This window comes from Mus pahari, chromosome 1 (assembly GCF_900095145.1).
Source record: "Mus pahari chromosome 1, PAHARI_EIJ_v1.1, whole genome shotgun sequence".
Lineage (NCBI taxonomy): Eukaryota > Metazoa > Chordata > Mammalia > Rodentia > Muridae > Mus > Mus pahari.
Genome location: NC_034590.1, coordinates 18,715,040 through 18,731,648, shown reverse-complemented (window position 1 = coordinate 18,731,648; position 16,609 = coordinate 18,715,040). Strand labels below are relative to the sequence as shown.

At 50.5% G+C, this 16,609-nt stretch overlaps 1 protein-coding gene across 1 annotated transcript in view; it reads right to left on the bottom strand.

Annotated features, from left to right (window-relative positions):
- Positions 1-16,609, bottom strand: part of LOC110334981 (nodal modulator 1) — a 48,604-nt gene extending 31,995 nt beyond the window's left edge. The window contains exons 1-9 of the mRNA XM_021217056.1: positions 16,333-16,609; positions 10,749-10,838; positions 9,812-9,857; positions 6,829-6,929; positions 5,807-5,913; positions 4,190-4,262; positions 3,075-3,227; positions 2,508-2,645; positions 1,607-1,696 (exon numbers count right to left, since the gene is read on the bottom strand). Coding sequence (XP_021072715.1) covers positions 1,607-1,696; positions 2,508-2,645; positions 3,075-3,227; positions 4,190-4,262; positions 5,807-5,913; positions 6,829-6,929; positions 9,812-9,857; positions 10,749-10,838; positions 16,333-16,473 — 939 coding nt within the window. The 5' untranslated portion in view covers positions 16,474-16,609. The remainder of the gene's footprint in view (positions 1-1,606; positions 1,697-2,507; positions 2,646-3,074; positions 3,228-4,189; positions 4,263-5,806; positions 5,914-6,828; positions 6,930-9,811; positions 9,858-10,748; positions 10,839-16,332) is intronic.

Sequence of the window (16,609 nt, the reverse complement as noted above, 5' to 3'; positions counted from 1 at the left end):
ACACACCTGTGATCTCACACACCTGTGATCTCAGCACTCAGGAGACACACACCTGTGACCTCAGCACTCAGGAGACACACACCTGTGATCTCACAAACCTGTGATCTCAACAATCAGGAGACACACACCTGTGACCTCAGCACTCAGTAGGCACACCTGTGACCTCAGTGCTCAGGCAGCTAAGCCAGGAGAATCATAAGTTGAAGGCCATCCTGGGACACACAGTGGGACTGTCTCAAAACAAGAAAGGGGGAATGCAGAGGAGGGGCAAGGAGGAATAAGAAAGTGGCTTCCTTTGTACTTAGGAATAACCCTTCTGAGAGTAGGTGGCAAGCAGCTAAGGATGCCCTTACTCACTCACAGCCAACCAACGCTTTTCTCAGGCTCTTAGTGTGTGCCAGGTGCTGCAGCACACAGGTGAGACAAGGACACTTCCTGGCCTGGTGGTACGTTCAGGCCCTCACATGAAACTCCACGTTTTACCAGTTAAGCCCTGCTTTTGACCTCCATCTGGGTACTTTGCCCCAGCACCCGCCACACCCTTCCTGCAAGGTTGTACAAGCAGTAAAGGCTCCAGGCTCATTTTCTTGGCCTCCTGCTCCCACACTCAGATGCCCTAGGCATGCTGGGAAGGCGGGGCCAGCTCCTTTGAGTCTGCACTATTTAGCAGATTGCTTTTCAGTACAGTACAGAAACAGAGAGTGACTTTTCACTAACACTACCTCCGGGTGCCCCAGGGTGTTTCCTCCATATTGCAAGCTGCCAGCAGGGACCACCTGTCATCTGTTCTTAAAGTCGCAGCAGAAGGATGAACACACATTTACAGTGTTGTGAAGATCCCGCCATGCCTTCCTATCCTGCGGTCCACGCGCTCCTGTGCTCATGCAGTTATCACTGCCCTGGTTATCACTGAACCTGGTTGTACCTGGTTCGCCAGCTCCACTCTGGCTCTCCTCACCTCACTTCTCCTCAGCAGCTCCCAACTCTCAGCAGCACAAGAGGAAAGTGGACGCCAGGCTCTGCAGCATCACCTCCCCAAGCCTCTGTGCCCTCCGCCTGTTCCCTCCTCCCTCCTCTCCAGCTTCCCTGACCCACTCAGTGCCTCAGACTTCAGGCACACTCCTGCCTGGAGACCTTGGCATTCACCAGTTCAGGTGTAACTCGCCTGCTCCCCTTCAGACTGTAGCTCAGTCGCCAACGTGAGATGCAGCCCTGCAGCCCTGCCCTGAACTGCAAGGCCCTTCTGTCCCAGACAGCCCTTACCCGCTCCTAACACACTTACTAACTTGCTTATCTAAACAGGCACTGGCTCCTCCCATCACTAAATCGTAACTTCCAGAAAGACTGTTGCCTCCTACTGCATGGCCAATGTGGAACAGAACTCAAGACTTCTCGCTGAAAGAACAGTGCTGACCGGGACCCTAGCAACCTCTGCAAGATGAAGATGCTGTGTAAGAGGGGAAGTACATCTATGGTACCCCAGGCTACAGCCCGCGGTCCCATTTCCTCTGAGAGCAATGAACAGGTGTGGATGTGGGCACGTCTGAACCATCTGTGCCCTGGGCTGGGAACCCAAACACCTGCAGAGAGCACTGGGAGGCCTCACCTCGATTCTCAGGCTGTCGTGCTCCACCGTGAAGTCAAGTCGGGAGGGTGCCACGTCGAAGGTGATCCTTTCCCCTCGGTAGAAGGGCACCTAGGAGGGGTGGGGGCTGGGGGTTAGGAAGCATCTGCATCATGACGCAGCAATCAGCGCTCACCGAGGTCTAGCAAACAGCCCAGAGGACCGGGAACCGCAGTTGCTGGTGGTCTAATGAGAAGCCCTGTGCTCTACTGTGACCCACTTGCAACCTTAAGTGTTTCTCACTGCAGAACTGCTCAGGTGCTGGAGAGCCTGCACGGGCATCACGAGACACCTTATGGACAGGTCTGAATCCAAGATCCAGTACATGTCACACACACACCTTACAGAGACACAGGCTGGTAGCAAACTTAGCAGCGTCCTCAGATTTTGCCGTGTTTTAGGTCTGGTGGGTTTTAGTTTTAGGGACACTCAATCTATCCTTGCTAGGCCAAGTGTTCATGACAGCCGGCCCATCATTTGGTCATTCAATATGTATTACTGATTAGGACCTTAAATTCCCCTAAAAGCCCATGTGCTGGCATGTCGAAAAATAGCTATGAATGTGGCCTAAAACATCTGGGTACAGCAGGGTCATGTTGCAGTGTCAAAAGGCTAGCCACTCCTGTGCATGTCTGCTCTCCCTGGTTCTGTGCACTCCAGTCACCATGAAGTGAAGAAGTTTCCCTACCACGGGCTTTGCCCACACCCTCCTGCCTCACCTCCATCAGTCAGGAACTGAAATTGTGATACAAGATAAGCTCTATTCCCGTAAGTCTGTTTACCCCACAATATGTGTCATCATGTCATCATACAGAAAGCTGACTCACAGGCTCCTCTCAAGCCACTGTGTCCTGAACAGAGACCTGCCCACCCACTCACTCACCACAGTGTAGCCCCCGCTCGGCAAGGAATAGAAAGAAAATGAGCCATCTTCTTTGGAGACTGCATAGCACAGATAAACCAGGCTCACATCTGGGGGCTGGAACCCGGACACTGGGGACACATTGCAGCCCAGGACATCCTATGGAGGGGAAGAAGAGATTTCTATTTCCACGTTCCGATTGCCCAACAGCCACAGGCAAGGCAAGGCCATCTTGTACAGGTCGATGCATGGGTTTCTCAAGCCAGGGGATCCATGCAGGCAAAGGAACACAAATCTTTGCACCCAGCTTCCGAAGTTAAAAATGAGCAATCTTCTTAAAGAAAACGGTGACGCTCCTCCCAACAATAAAGTGGCCAAGGAAGGGAAACGATGCTCCCAAGATGCCACAGAGCAAAGGGGTTCATTAGGACCTGATACTGTGTGAACCTCATCAAAGCCTGAGCACCGGCCACCTCCACAGCCTTGTGGTACTGTCACTGGAGAAACCAGCCGCCACTGGTACACTCAATGGTGGCTCTGCCTGCCACTCCCCGCCCTGACCTTGGTTCCTTACTTTTGTATCCTTACCTCTTTGTTCACTAGAGAAGAAAAGAGAAGAAACTTCACCCCTTTCATGGGCTCCCCGTCACTGCGGACAGAGCCGGACACATTATAGCCAGCCACTATGAGGGGACCAGCTGCGTTAGCATTCGAGTTTGTCACACGCACCGTGGTACTTGCCTAGAAAAGAAAAGGGTCAATAGCACCAAGCCCTGACAGCCCAACTGGGAGGCTTACACCAGCAATCCCAGCACTGGGAAGCTGGAGTAAGAAGATTGTGAATTAGAGGCCAGCCTGGGCTAGACGGAGGGTGACAACCTCAAAGAGAAATTTAACTACTGTAATATTTTAGAAATCAGCCTTTATATGACAGCTCAAACACTTATAGCCTTTTAAATACTCTTTGGGCTTTTCGTTTGTTCATTCGTTTGGAGACAGGGTCTTGTTCTATAGCCAAGGCTGGTCTAGAACTCACTCACTATACATAGCCCAGGCTAGCCAAAAAAAATCTCACAGCAATCCTCCTGCTTCAGCATTCCAAGCACTAGAATTACAGGTGTGTGCCACTCCCTGCTTAGACATTCTTTCAATGACTGCTACTCACATCTCAGCCACTTCTAATGAAAAGTTCAGATACAAAACAGAAAAAAGTTGAAATTTTAAACCAGAAAAGAAATCAGTGTTTTTCCTTTCCTTGAAATAAAAGGTTTTCTCGGCTCGAACACTCGCCTGACACACAGGGTGTGACAGCCCACAACCCCATCCGCCCTTAACAGTCATACGGCTGGCTGAGAGATCTCCTCCCCTAGGGTGTACGAACAACAGGCCTCTAGAATATTTAGCATATTTATAGATTTCTGGTTTTGACAGAAAAACAACAAAAATTCACTGGGAATTTCTGGTTTGACACTGCTCAAAGCAGCGACAGGGGTTACTGGACTTTATAAAATCGGCCACCCACAAAAGGGCCCCGCAGCAGTAGCACCGCTGCAGCAGGGGAGTTTCCCCTAGTAACAACCACATCTTCAGCACCCCTGTTCTTCCAAGGCATCAGGACAAACTGTGACTTCATTTCATGTCCTAAATCTGTCCCCACAGTTGGTCCCACACTGGCACCGCAGCAGGCATGGGTCAAAGGTCACCTCCTTCAGCGCCCAGGTCGGGTGAGTTGCAAGGATTTCATAATCTCCAGGAAGAACTTTGAAAAATGCAAACCTGAGAAACACAAAACAGTGCTCGCTTAGCCCAAGTTTTAGACAGGGACCACGTGGGGATTACTGTAAGTCTCTAAGAACTGCTCAATCCAGTTCTGTCCGAACCCACTCTCTGGACACTCCCCATGTGCCGGGGAGAAGGAAAACTGCACTGTGCACTCAGAGGGCCAACAACCCAGTGTCTCCCAGCACAGGCTGGGGCATCCCACGTTGGAACATCAGAACTCCAAAACCCACAAAAGTGGAAAACTCTAGACCACAAAACAGTTTCATGTAATAATGGTGTCTGAGTAGTTCCAGCCTGCATACTTAAGATGTGCACCAGACATAAATGAAGTTCACATTCAGAAATGCGTCCTATCCCTGAGGGCACGGGTGTTAAAGTCTTGGTTCTCCAGAGCCGAGTTAGAGGAGAAGCTCTGGGGAGCGACTGGGTCAGGAGGGCTTTGGCCTAACCAACAAGTCAGCCTGCTGATGAGAGGGCGGGATCAACTACTGGGAGGAGTGGGGACCATGGTGAGAGGGGCCCGCACTGCAGGAAGTGTGTTACTTGGGTCAGGAGCCCAGAAAGATGATGGCTAGGTGACCATGGTCTGAAACCATGAGCCAGATAAGAGTATCAATTGTGTATATCGGCACTGAGAAACTGAGACGGTGCATGTATGAAAACATACCAAATTAGAGAAAACCCCACATCAGAAGTCCTTCTGGTCCCAAGAACCTGGCTGAGGGACACTCAGCCCGGGCTGAGCCATGAAGAAACACAGCCCCGTGCTCCCCAAGTTCAGGACTAGGCTCCGATCAAGGAGACACCATCAACAACAGTAATTCTAGGTTGGGTAAGACACCAGACGCTGACTAAGAACTTCAGTTACTGCTGTGGGTGGACTTTGTGAACCGAGGTAAACACGTTCTGAGTGGCTCCAACAGTACCAGCTCCAATATTCCTGTATTAATCCTGATACATCCGCTAACGGTTACAGCTGAGCTCTCCCCACTTCACAGTTCGACTCAACAGCCCTTTACATTTCACTCCACAAAGCTAACTAACTGCCAGGTCCAGCTGCTGCATGGTTTCCGTGTAAGTGATAAAATGATGCTGGCTTTAAATCCTACCGGGGTTAACCGGTAGTCAGCAAGCGTTTACCAAGCACCAAGCTGGACTATCAGAGACGACTACTGTCTTCCCGGAACCTCTACCAGCACTGTCATCGACAAAGTAAGAGAAACAAAGCACACAGAGATGACTTGTCCCAAGTCCAAGAGCGAACAGAGGCACCTGGGTCTGACCATGGCCACTGGGCTCCAAAGCCAACCCCAAAGGCTAGGTGTAGCCCAGGTCAGGAGCACGGCCTTCACAGTCAGTAGCCCAGATGATAACCAATCACCCACCTCCTACACACTGCATCACAGGAACCCACTTCAAGAGGAACATGGGACTAGAAACATGAACTTGCTTAAGAGGCCAGATGAGGATCCAAGCCCAGAGTCACGCCCACAACCCAGCTCCCCACATACCCACAGCCCGGCCCCGTGGCTACTCACTTTCCGCCAGGCTGCGTGACTGTGGACTGGATCTTTGAGTCGGCACCGGTGCTTCTTAGGGATACCTGAACTCCTGCGGGACCCAGGGGCTGCCCTTTGCTGAGGACCTGTGGGAAGGGGGACGTCAGGGCAGAGCGGACAGCTCAGCCAGCCAAGGCCCCTCCTCACGGAGCAGTTTAATGCTTGCTGCTGCTCCCCAAGGGGCACCTAAAACACTTTTCTTTCAGTCAAGGGCCTATCTGAAGTGGAAGTAGTCAGGGAACCCTTGTTGGGGGCTGGGTGGAGAGGGGACAGTGCTCCACTGAGTCTAAGAGGGGGCTGGAGGCTGCTCAGCGCCTGGTTAAGGGGTACTCCTGCCGAGGCCTGGAGTTAGGTTCCCAGCACCAATATCAGGCAGCCTGTAACTAACTCCAGCTCCAGGGGGTGCCATGCCTCTGGCCTCTAAGGACACACACACTCACATATACATATCCACACATAATTAAAAATAAAATAAATCTTGAAAAAAAAGTATCACTATTTTAGAAATCTCTAAGAAAACATGCCCAAGATCCCCTTTTCCAGTAAGAAATGAAACAGAGCTGAGGGCCCCATTGTCAACGTCAAGGAGGACATGGAAGTCTCCACACTGTCCCCAGCAGGAGAGAGACCTCATCCCATTGGCTGGAATGGGAGCAGGCACTCATACAGCAGCTCCCACGGGCCACCCACACACTCCAATACCTCAGCTCTCCCTGGCTGGCTCCAAGGGTCAGAGGCGGCCGACACGGAGCCTGCGGAGGAGCCACCTCCGGCAGGAACCTCCCGGGAGCAGCTGAGGCTAGCTCTAACACAGCAAGTGTAACGACTCAGGTCCTGGGCACCTCCACCACAGGACATTCTCCACGTCAAGCTGACTCCCACACACCACAGACCCCTGAAGCTCACTGCGGGTGATCTATGGGCAGACGCCTCCCTTCTATAAGGCTGAGAGGAGACGAGGCAGAGAGGTGTGGAGGACAGGAGGCAGCCCAGAGCCAGACCTTGCCATTCACAGAGAAGCCGGTGAACAGGAAGTTGATGTCCCCGCCCTTTGTGCAGATGTCGCTCACACCATCCACATGCAGCTCCACATTGGTTGGCTCTGGAGGAAAACCGGCAAAGGAGAGGTAGGGACATGAGACGCAAGGCAACATGAGTGCTGGGGACACATCTCCCAGCCAGACCCTCCTATGTGTTTCTACATGTGATGCCCTTGTGTGGCAGAAGTTATCAGGACTCCCCTCCCACCTGCCCAGCCACCTGGCATCCATCATTGAGGGGGTCACCAACAGCCACGCTGCTGTGGCGTTGGGGTACATCTTGGGTGTGTGCTCGAGCGCCTGGAGGCTAGCTGTCAGTGTTGGCCGTCGGCCTCCACAGCTTTAGAGGCAGAGTCTCTCACTGCCTTGGCTGAGTGGCCGGCAGCTCAGGACCCTCTCTCTCCTCTGACCCTAGCTCTAGGTTACAGATCCATGCTGCTCTGCTTGGCTCTGACAGGAATCTGAACTCAGATCCTCAGGCCTACACAAGAAATACTTTACCAACAGAGCCATTCCCCAGCCCCAAAGCATCCACTCTGTACCAGGCACCACGGCCAGTGCATTCAACTCTTCAGGAGATTCAAGATTTCAGAGGCGTAAGCGGAGTCATGAAAAGGTCGGAGGATCTTTCCACAGAGCACATGACACAGCTCCAATGCGATCCCGCACACTAGCTCCCTATCTAACAAAGTCTGTCAGCTCCATGACAACTGGAACCACACAGGGAGGGGCTTGAGCAGAGCAGGGTAAGGGGACAATAACAAAAGGAAGAGGTAGCCCTGACTCAATCTTGCCACATGTACACTTACACACACACACACACACACACACACACACACACAAAACCATCCCTCTGACAGAGCTTCCAATCCCTCACAAATACCAGTGTGGAGTGAATCTACCCCATCCTTCAATGTCAACACAACATGTTCACTTTAGAACATTGAAAGGCTTACCACAACAGAAATGAAAGTTGAGCTTTTGAAACATAGAAAAGGCTGAGGAGACGGCAGGTGGCGAGGTACCTGTCACCCAAGCTTGAGGACCTAAGTGTGATCCCAGCAGCACCCACAGCACAGTGGCACACACTGTGCATCTGTAGCTCCAGAACTGAAGAGACAAACCCAGGATCCTTGGGGCTCAATGGCTGACCAGCCAGCTTAGCCAACTCAGTGAGCTCCAGGAGTAAGACAGCCTGTCTCAAAACTGAGGTGGGGAGTGACTGAGATAGACACCTGATATCAACCTCTGGCCTTCACATACACACATATGTACACGTGTACATACACACACACACACACACACACACACACATATATGTGCGGACATGGACATACACACACATAAGTCCTGGTTGGTTTTTGCCACTGTGACAGAAACCTAAACATATCTGGAAAGAGGGAATCTTAACTGAGAAAATATCTCCAACAGGTTGGTCTATAGGCCACTCTGTAGAGCATTTTCTTGATTAATGATTGAGGTGGGAGGGTCCACCCTGCTGTGGGTGATGTCTTCCCTGGGAAGATTATAAGAAAAACTGTGTTTAAAAAAAAAACTGGAACAAGCCAGGACGAGCAAGCTATCATGTGGACTTCCTCCATTGGCTCTGCTTTAATTCCAGCCCCAACTCCCCTCAGCCATGGACCACTGAGAGTGAGCTGAAATTAACCCTCTCCTCCCCGAGTGGCTTCTGCTTATGGTGCTTTGTCACAGCAACAGAAACCCTAACTAAGACACGCATGTGCACATACACAAAATCCTATACAGCAAAGGAAATGACTTAGAACCCTACATAACACAGATGAGCATCCTAAGCAAGCCTGGAAGAAACCAGACACAACGAGCAGCCTGTAGGATTTCGCTTAGTTCAAGTCCAAAACAAAATGCACCTGCACAGAGCATGGTGCTCCAGGCTCTAGTCACGGCTGCTCGGGAGGCTGAGGCTGAAGGATCAGAGGCTCAAGCCAGCCTGGGCAACTTAACCATGCCCTGTATCAAAATGAAGAAAATCCAAAAGTGAACATGTTAAGAGGGCTGGAGACATCGCTTATACAAGACCGTAGGTTCAGTCTTTAACACAGGAAGAAAATCAGAGCCCCTGTCACTCCAATTGAGGACTGTCATCTGCAGGCACCGCAGGAGATTAATGAACACCATGGCAGGCTGCTGTGGTGCTAACAGTTCTACCACATTATCTGCCAGTTAGCCAGGCGTGTACGCTCTGTAAAAATTAGCTCCATTAAAATATCTGCAGGACTCTGCTGCATTCAGAGCTTATATCTGGAAGTACAGTTCATGAGAAGGGCTGGTTGGAGGGAGCGGAAACAAGAGGCCGGGCAGGCCAGAAAAGTGACCCATGTTCCCCGGGACTCAGTCAGGCTGGCCCCCTCCAGCTTCCTGGGCCCCAACCCTGCTGAAATAGGGCTTCTCCGGAGAAAGAAGCTGCAGGGGCCCTTCTGTCACATAAGGAACCCCTCGGGTCCCACTCTTGTAATCCAGGCTACAGATTACAGACAAGGACCATTCTCACTGCCCAAGGACAAGTCTTCCAGAGCCCCCATCCCAGCCCCATACAGATCAGGCCTCTCCTACGGAACCTTACAGAGTTCAAACACTTCCCTTTGTTTGGGGGGTGGAGGGGAGGCAGACACATTGGTAAGCTCAACTGCATGAACTTGACACAAGAAAGCACTGAGTCTGAGGCTAGCCTGGGCTACACATGAGACCCAAAACCACAAACAGCCCTGGTCCTGGTACCGGAACTGGAAGAAGGCCCAGTTCTTGTGTCTAGCCTGCACAGCGAACCGACTCTACCAAAGCTGTCTTTTCAGAAAGAGTTATCACTACAGACCAGGGAGGCGTTTCTAGGAAAACGACCAGTGTGCACTGCGGTGTGCACTTTGCAGTGTGCACTGCGAAGCGCCCCGTTACTTGGCTCACTTACCAAAACTCCAGCCCAGAGGAGGTTCAATCTTCAGGATGAAATCTCCCTATAAGGAAAGCCAGGAAAGGTGAAGGCAGGAGACCAGGCGGCCCTGGGTAGACAGTGAAGTGTAGTTCATTCACCCCAGAACAGCCCTGTCTGAAATCAAATCCTACACCAGGCTCTTCTAAGTGGTGGCGGCTGGATTCCAGGGGCAGCCGGCTGAAGCTGGGCACCCAGAAATTTCCATCTAGCAGCAAGGAGATGGCCATGAGGAAGCCCATTTGTGAGTTCTAAGGACCTGGGTTGGCGACATGTCACAGTGGATAGAGAGCTCGCTGTACAAGCATGGCGGCCTGCGTTCCATCCCTGGAACCCACAAAAAGGTAGAACGAGAGAACTGGCTCCCCAAGGTTGCTTTCTGTCTGTCTGATCCTCTTTCTCCCTCTCCCCTGCACCGTATACACACACACACACACACACACACACACACACACACACACCCCAAGGCAGGCAGGCTGTACCCATTCCCACTCTCCACATGCTGAATGAATGAATGAATAATAAACAAACAAACAAACAAATGGGTGTTTGGAAATATTTCTTAAAAGAAAACACAAGATTCTATAGAATCCAAGTCTTTCAATGGCAACTGCCGTAAACTGCAGCGCTGAGAACATCTGGCTCACCCCTGCCTCCTCCTGCTAAGCTGCCTGTGGCATCCCCTCTGTGGCTGTGATGGGCGATGTCTGGAGACACTGCCAAACCTGCCAGAGACATGCAGCCCCACCGAGCCCACTCAACCGTTGGAAATCTGCATCCCGCTGATCTTTACAACAACAAAATGTTTGTACGTGGGAGAAAGGCCACGCTCCTGGCCACCGCTGTCACTTGGGCATGCTAATTATTTCCTATCATAAAAGTCACGCATAGAGACTGAAGTCCCTCCACCTCTTACCTTATCATACAAGGGGATCATAAAGTAGCCGTTGTTAGGAGCACAGTCCGTCTGATATTTCAAAGTCCCATGCTTGGTGTACAACTTTATCTGGAAAGTAAGGAGGAAAAAAACCCTAAAGCTCTAATATTGGCTTTATTAAAGCTCTATTGGCCCGTGTTAGCTGAGCACCTATTACAGGCTAACAGCTGAAACAGCTTCGGGGACCTAGGGATAGAAGACAGAGCACCCCAGAATAATGTCATTTATGTTTTTCTTAGCGAAACCACCTTCAACCTACCCCTGAAGTCTCATTCTTTGAAGCTTTTCGGTTTGCTTCAGTAGTTGTCTTCTGTTTTGTTTATGTACATTTCTGAGTCTAAAACTTTCTAATTTTGCTATTGGCAAGGCACTTATGAAAACTCAGATTCCTGGGCCAGCAGGATGTCCAACGGGTTAAGGCATTTACTGCACAAGCCTGGAGACCTAAGCTCAAGTCCCAGGACCAACATCAGGGTGGGAGGAAGGAACTGAGTTCACAAAGCCATCCTGTGGCCTCGCGCACAGCATGCACGAACACACAAAAAGATGGAATCCAGGGTTCCCTGTCCCTCAGGTCCACACCAGCACAACTCAGAGGCCAGGACAAGTCAGGAGGGAGACTCCTGAGCAGTCTGGGATGAGCACTGGAGCCTGCATTATTAGCCTCAAATGATTCAAGATGCTTAGAGAAATACCCACCCAAAACCCTTCACTGCCATCCTCGGAACAAAGACTGATGGGAAAGATACCCAATGCCTTCCCTCGCCCCAATGCCTGCATCCCGCAACTGCTGCATCCAAAGCCTCTGCAGGCACAAACTGCTCAGTGGAAAGGTACAAAGCCACACCAGGGTCTCTCCTACAAGGGTGACCCTGACAAAGCCATGATACCTCCAGGGGCTGGGTTTCTTTGTGGTAAAAATAGAGACACCTTGCTTCAGCAATGGCTCTGCAGACTCACAGCCAAGTGGTGAGAGCCAGGCCCAGAGTTCAGACTCAAAAAAAAAAAAAAAAAAGTGTCTTCTATTTAATCTCTCTCTGAAGGAAAAAGCCACCTCACACCATCAGCCAGAGGGTTACAGGCAGACTCCCTAAGCTGACGTGAGTGGCTCAATGACTCTGAGCCTCAGTTTCCCAATCTATAAAGACACACGTGGGTCAGACTACATCAAAGGGCCTGACCTCTAAAATATGAATGTTGGGGCAGGAGAACAGCTCAACAATGAAGAGCACTTGCAGCTCTTGAGGAAGACCAGAGTTCACTTCCAGCTCGAGGGGATCCAGTGCCCACTTCCAGCCTCTAAAGGTACTGCCCTCATGTGCACGCAGCCACATACAGATACACATAAACACGTGTTTTAGGGCTGGAGAGATGGCTCAGTGATTAAGAGCACTGACTGCTCTTCCGAAGGTCCTGAGTTCAAATCCCAGCAACCACATGGTGGCTCACAACCATCTGTAATGAGATCTGACACCCTCTTCTGGTGCATGTGAAGACAGCTACAGTGTACTTAGTTATAATAATAAATAAATCTTTTTAAAAAATTTTTTTTAATGTTTTGTGGCAAAAATACAGATGCGATCCAATGGGGTCTTAGGAAACCTAAGCAGCCAGGCCTCAGAGCACACTCTAGAAGGAGCAGTGTGAAGGAAGGCATGGACTGTAGTGCTCGCTCGTGGGCAGTAACTACGGCTTACACGCCATACAGCCCAGACGGCCACTTATTTGCTTAGCACCCAGCTATTCAGTTGAGCGTAAAAGCGAATTTGCTCTAGGCCACAAAAAGATTCAAATGCGGGCTGGTGAGATGGCTCAGCAGGTAAGAGCACCCGACTGTTCTTCCAAAGGTCCTGAGTTCAAATCCCAGCAACCACATGGTGGCTCACAACCATCCATAACAAGATCTGGCNTCCTGAGTTCAAATCCCAGCAACCACATGGTGGCTCACAACCATCCATAACAAGATCTGGCGCCCTCTTCTGGAGTGTCTGAAGACAGCTACAGTATACTTAAATATAATAAATAAATAAATAAATCTTTAAAAAAAAAAAAAAGAAAAAGAAAAAGAAAATGTTATACAAAAAAAAAAAAAAAAAAAAAAGATTCAAATGCATGGCTGCATATGCCCCAGCACAGAGGACCAGAGGGCTGCACCCAAGGGTGCACCTAAGCCATGCCCTGCAGCTTAAAGATGGCTGCTTATCAGGAAGCATATTCTCATGGGGGGAGGGAGGGTGTTAAGTCAAAGGACAATTTCAGGTGCCACTCCTTAGAAGTTGTCCACCTTATCTGTTGAGACAGGGACTCACCAAGTAGACTAGGCTAGCCTTTTCTTTTTAATCATATGGGCTCTGGGGACGGAACCTGAGTCCTCATAAGGCACAGCAAGCGCTTCACTGACTGAACCCAGTTTTGATATGAATTCTGACTGTACCACCACTAAAACCTGTAATTCTTTTTTTAAGATGTATTTACTTTTATGCAAATGAGCATTTTGCATAGATGTCTGTGCACCATGTAGTTGCCTGATACCTGCAGAAGTCCGAAGAGGGTGTCAGATCCCCCAGAGCTAAAATTACAGATGGTTGTAGCTACAGATGGCTGTAGCCCACCATGTGGGTACTGAGAACTGACACCAGCCTTCTGCAAGAGCAGCACATACTTTTAACCTCTGAGATGAGCCATCTCTCCAGCCACGAAATTCTTCTTTTTAGCTATACAGGCTACTATTAAAGGAGGCCTGGTAGGAGGATCACAAATTCCAGACTGCCTGGCCATGCCCCAAAAGAAGAGGAGGAAGAGGAGGAGGAGGAGGAGGAAAGACTGTGAAATACCCATAATATTTACATGTTATAGAATACACTTGCCGGGCAGTGGTAGCGCACACCTTTAATCCCAGCACTTGGGAGGCAGAGGCAGGCGGATTTCTGAGTTTGGGGCCAGCCTGGTCTACAGAGTGAGTTCCAGGACAGCCAGGGCTACACAGAGAAACCCTATCTCGGAAAAAAAAAAAAAAAAAAACAACAACAACAAAAGAACACTATAGTGCTAAATTGTCTCATGCTGTTTGAGCTCACTGAGAAGCTGGCTCTGGGAGCAGTGATGTCCCTTCTCCATGTCAGACCTAAACAAGCTTGTTTCAAAGTGTCTTCCAAGGACTGGCTGGCCCCATCCCTCTGACAGGAAGGGAAAAGAACAGCAAAATACCCCAAAAGTAAAATATCACTGAGCACAGCTGGAAGGTGGACCATTCCCAAGAGATGTTATTATTCTTCGCCCTATGATATAAAAGTACCTGGGGAAGCCCCAAGTTCAGGGGTGTTATACTCAAACACGGAGAGCAAGCTCAATCAGGACTCCAGCTGACACCTCCAATCCCCCGTCAGTTTCCTAGCTGCTGTGAGCACCTGATTTGCTGGTATCATCTCCATACACTGTTACTTGTTTGTGAGAGGAAGGACAGACCCCCTGCTCTGCCCAGGGCTCCCTGTACTGAGGAGCACCGCTGACTTCTGTCAATGCCTGTTTTGAACAAGTTTGATGCTGCATTGTTTCCTGTGGATCTGCTGGTTGCTATTTATTATTTTACTCTGGCTTGCTACATTGTAACCATACCTTTGCTACTTTGTGGGTTCCTTTTCTTCCAGCCTTCTGCACCCCCTTTCCTTCCACCCTTTCAATCCCTAACACTAGATAGGAGAGAAAAACCGGTAGAGGGGAAACGGGGAGAAGTCATTGCTAGACTGCTTGCTTCCTGCTGATTAGGGGTGAGCAACCAGTTCCTTGGGGCAAGTTAGATCACTATCAGGATATCTAAAACCACCCCATCTCTCAGGGCCCTAGCATTTATATTCCCTCTGAAGAGTCCCCAGAATTCCAAATGTCACACACTCACAGAAATTATCTGCAGCTGGCAAAATTTGCCCTGCTAGTGCATGGGGGAGATCACAGTCAGATATTGGGGACAATCTGAAGCAGCCCCATATCCCACACAAGGGATTAAAAGGACAACATATAATATTTTTTGTGATTTAAAAAAAAAAAAAAAAAAAAAACTCAAATTCTCACTAGACTGTGTATTTAAGAAGCCCACTAATTCAAAATCAAAAGCATGACTACCATCCTTCTCTCTGGACCATGCAGTACAAGTCTTTTGTGAAGTACAGATCAGAAAATCCTACGTGGAGATAACAGGCATGAAATGTCCGATGTTGTAAGCAGAGATTACAAAAGGATGGGTTGCTTCAGAGGGGAGGACAAAGAGCCTTAGGGCTGGAGCAACACAGTTCACAATGGACCACAAAAACCTACTCTCTGCTCTCTTAATCCCTGTTAGTGCTTAGGGCTGAGGGGACTGTCCTCTGACACCCCTGGCTGTCCTCTCCTCCCTCCCACAGCTGCAGGAAGCTCAAACTGAAAAGCCTTCCAAGGCGGCTTCTGAGATGCCCAAAGCTGCAAAGCCAGTAGGTGGCACGGCACCTGGTGACAGGTCCCCAGCAGTTCCTAGGAGCCTTTAAGAGAAAAAAAAAAAAAAAAAAAAATGGGTAGAAGGAACCAGTGCATACTCCTGTAATCCAGCACTGTGGGAAACAGAGGCAAGAGTGTCCAGAGTTCAAAGCCAGCCTTGGGTATATTGTAAATGTGAGGCCAGACTGTGTCTCAAAAATATGGAAAATAAAATACAAATCAGCCAACAAGGTAGAGGGGCAATACAGAGAAAGCCTGGAAGATGACAGCTGATTCTCCGCGTTGGGAAATCATACACCGCCTCTAACTCCACCTTCCAGGTAGACTGGGGTTTGAAGAAAAGCTAAGCCCACAGGAATTCAGGGTGGAGACGGCTTCTCACCTTTTTCCCCAGTCCCAAGTGACACGCTAAAGGTAGCCACTGGGACAACTCAAAGAGATCTCGGGTGCCCTTCTCTTTGGCACCCCCACATTTCTCCTCCTTGGGCACCTGTCTTTACCTCTTCTCATCTCCTTCCCTTCTCTGGCGGCACTATCACCCCTCTTGGGAAAATCTGGCCTAGCTCTCTCTCCAGTCCCCTGTGTCTACTTCTGCCCAACCCCCTCTTCTCACAGGCTTTCTGGGTCAGAATCCCACCGGGCTGATAACCACTTCACATTAACTTTCGACTCAGTCAAAAATAACTTCACAAATCTCTAGTGTAATTCCAGCAACTACGCAAGGTGGCTGGCAACTTTAAAAAGGAGAGGTGGGGAAGGTGTGGCCAACTTCGCAGCCCCAGAGGTTGTTACACTGTTCCATATCAGGGCTTAGCAATGGGAATCGATCCTCTTTAAATGCATCCCAGGGAGGATGGAGGAGCGATAAGTCCGAGCCTTGGGGTTTGGAGTACGGAGAGTGACACGAGTGGTTTCCAAGTTCTGCAATATGGGTTGGGCAGATTAGAATTTCGGGAGTCCTGGTATGGGGGAGCCGGGGTCGGGCAGACCCTCTCGGCCTTCCCGCTCCTCAGCGCGGCTGGGGAAGGGTGCAGAGCAGCCGAGAGCCTGGCCAAGGGTCACCCAGCCCACCCGGCTACGCGCGGCTGGGACTCACCTCGATGAGCGAGTAGTTGATCTCCACGTCCGACTTCACGAAACCCCCGCAGCCTACCACGATGTCCTCGGAGCCGATCGCGCGCCCCGCGCCGCTCAGTAGCAGCAGCAGCAGCGCCGCGGCACACCGGCCCGCACGCATGGCCCGGCCTCCGCGTGCCTACCCTCCGCAACCCGCCCGGTCCCGCCCCTCACACCGCACGCAGCCGGCTCCTTCCTCCTCCTCGCTGGGCTGACAAGCCCAGGACCCGCCCCGGAGCTGCTCTGCGCAGGCGCGC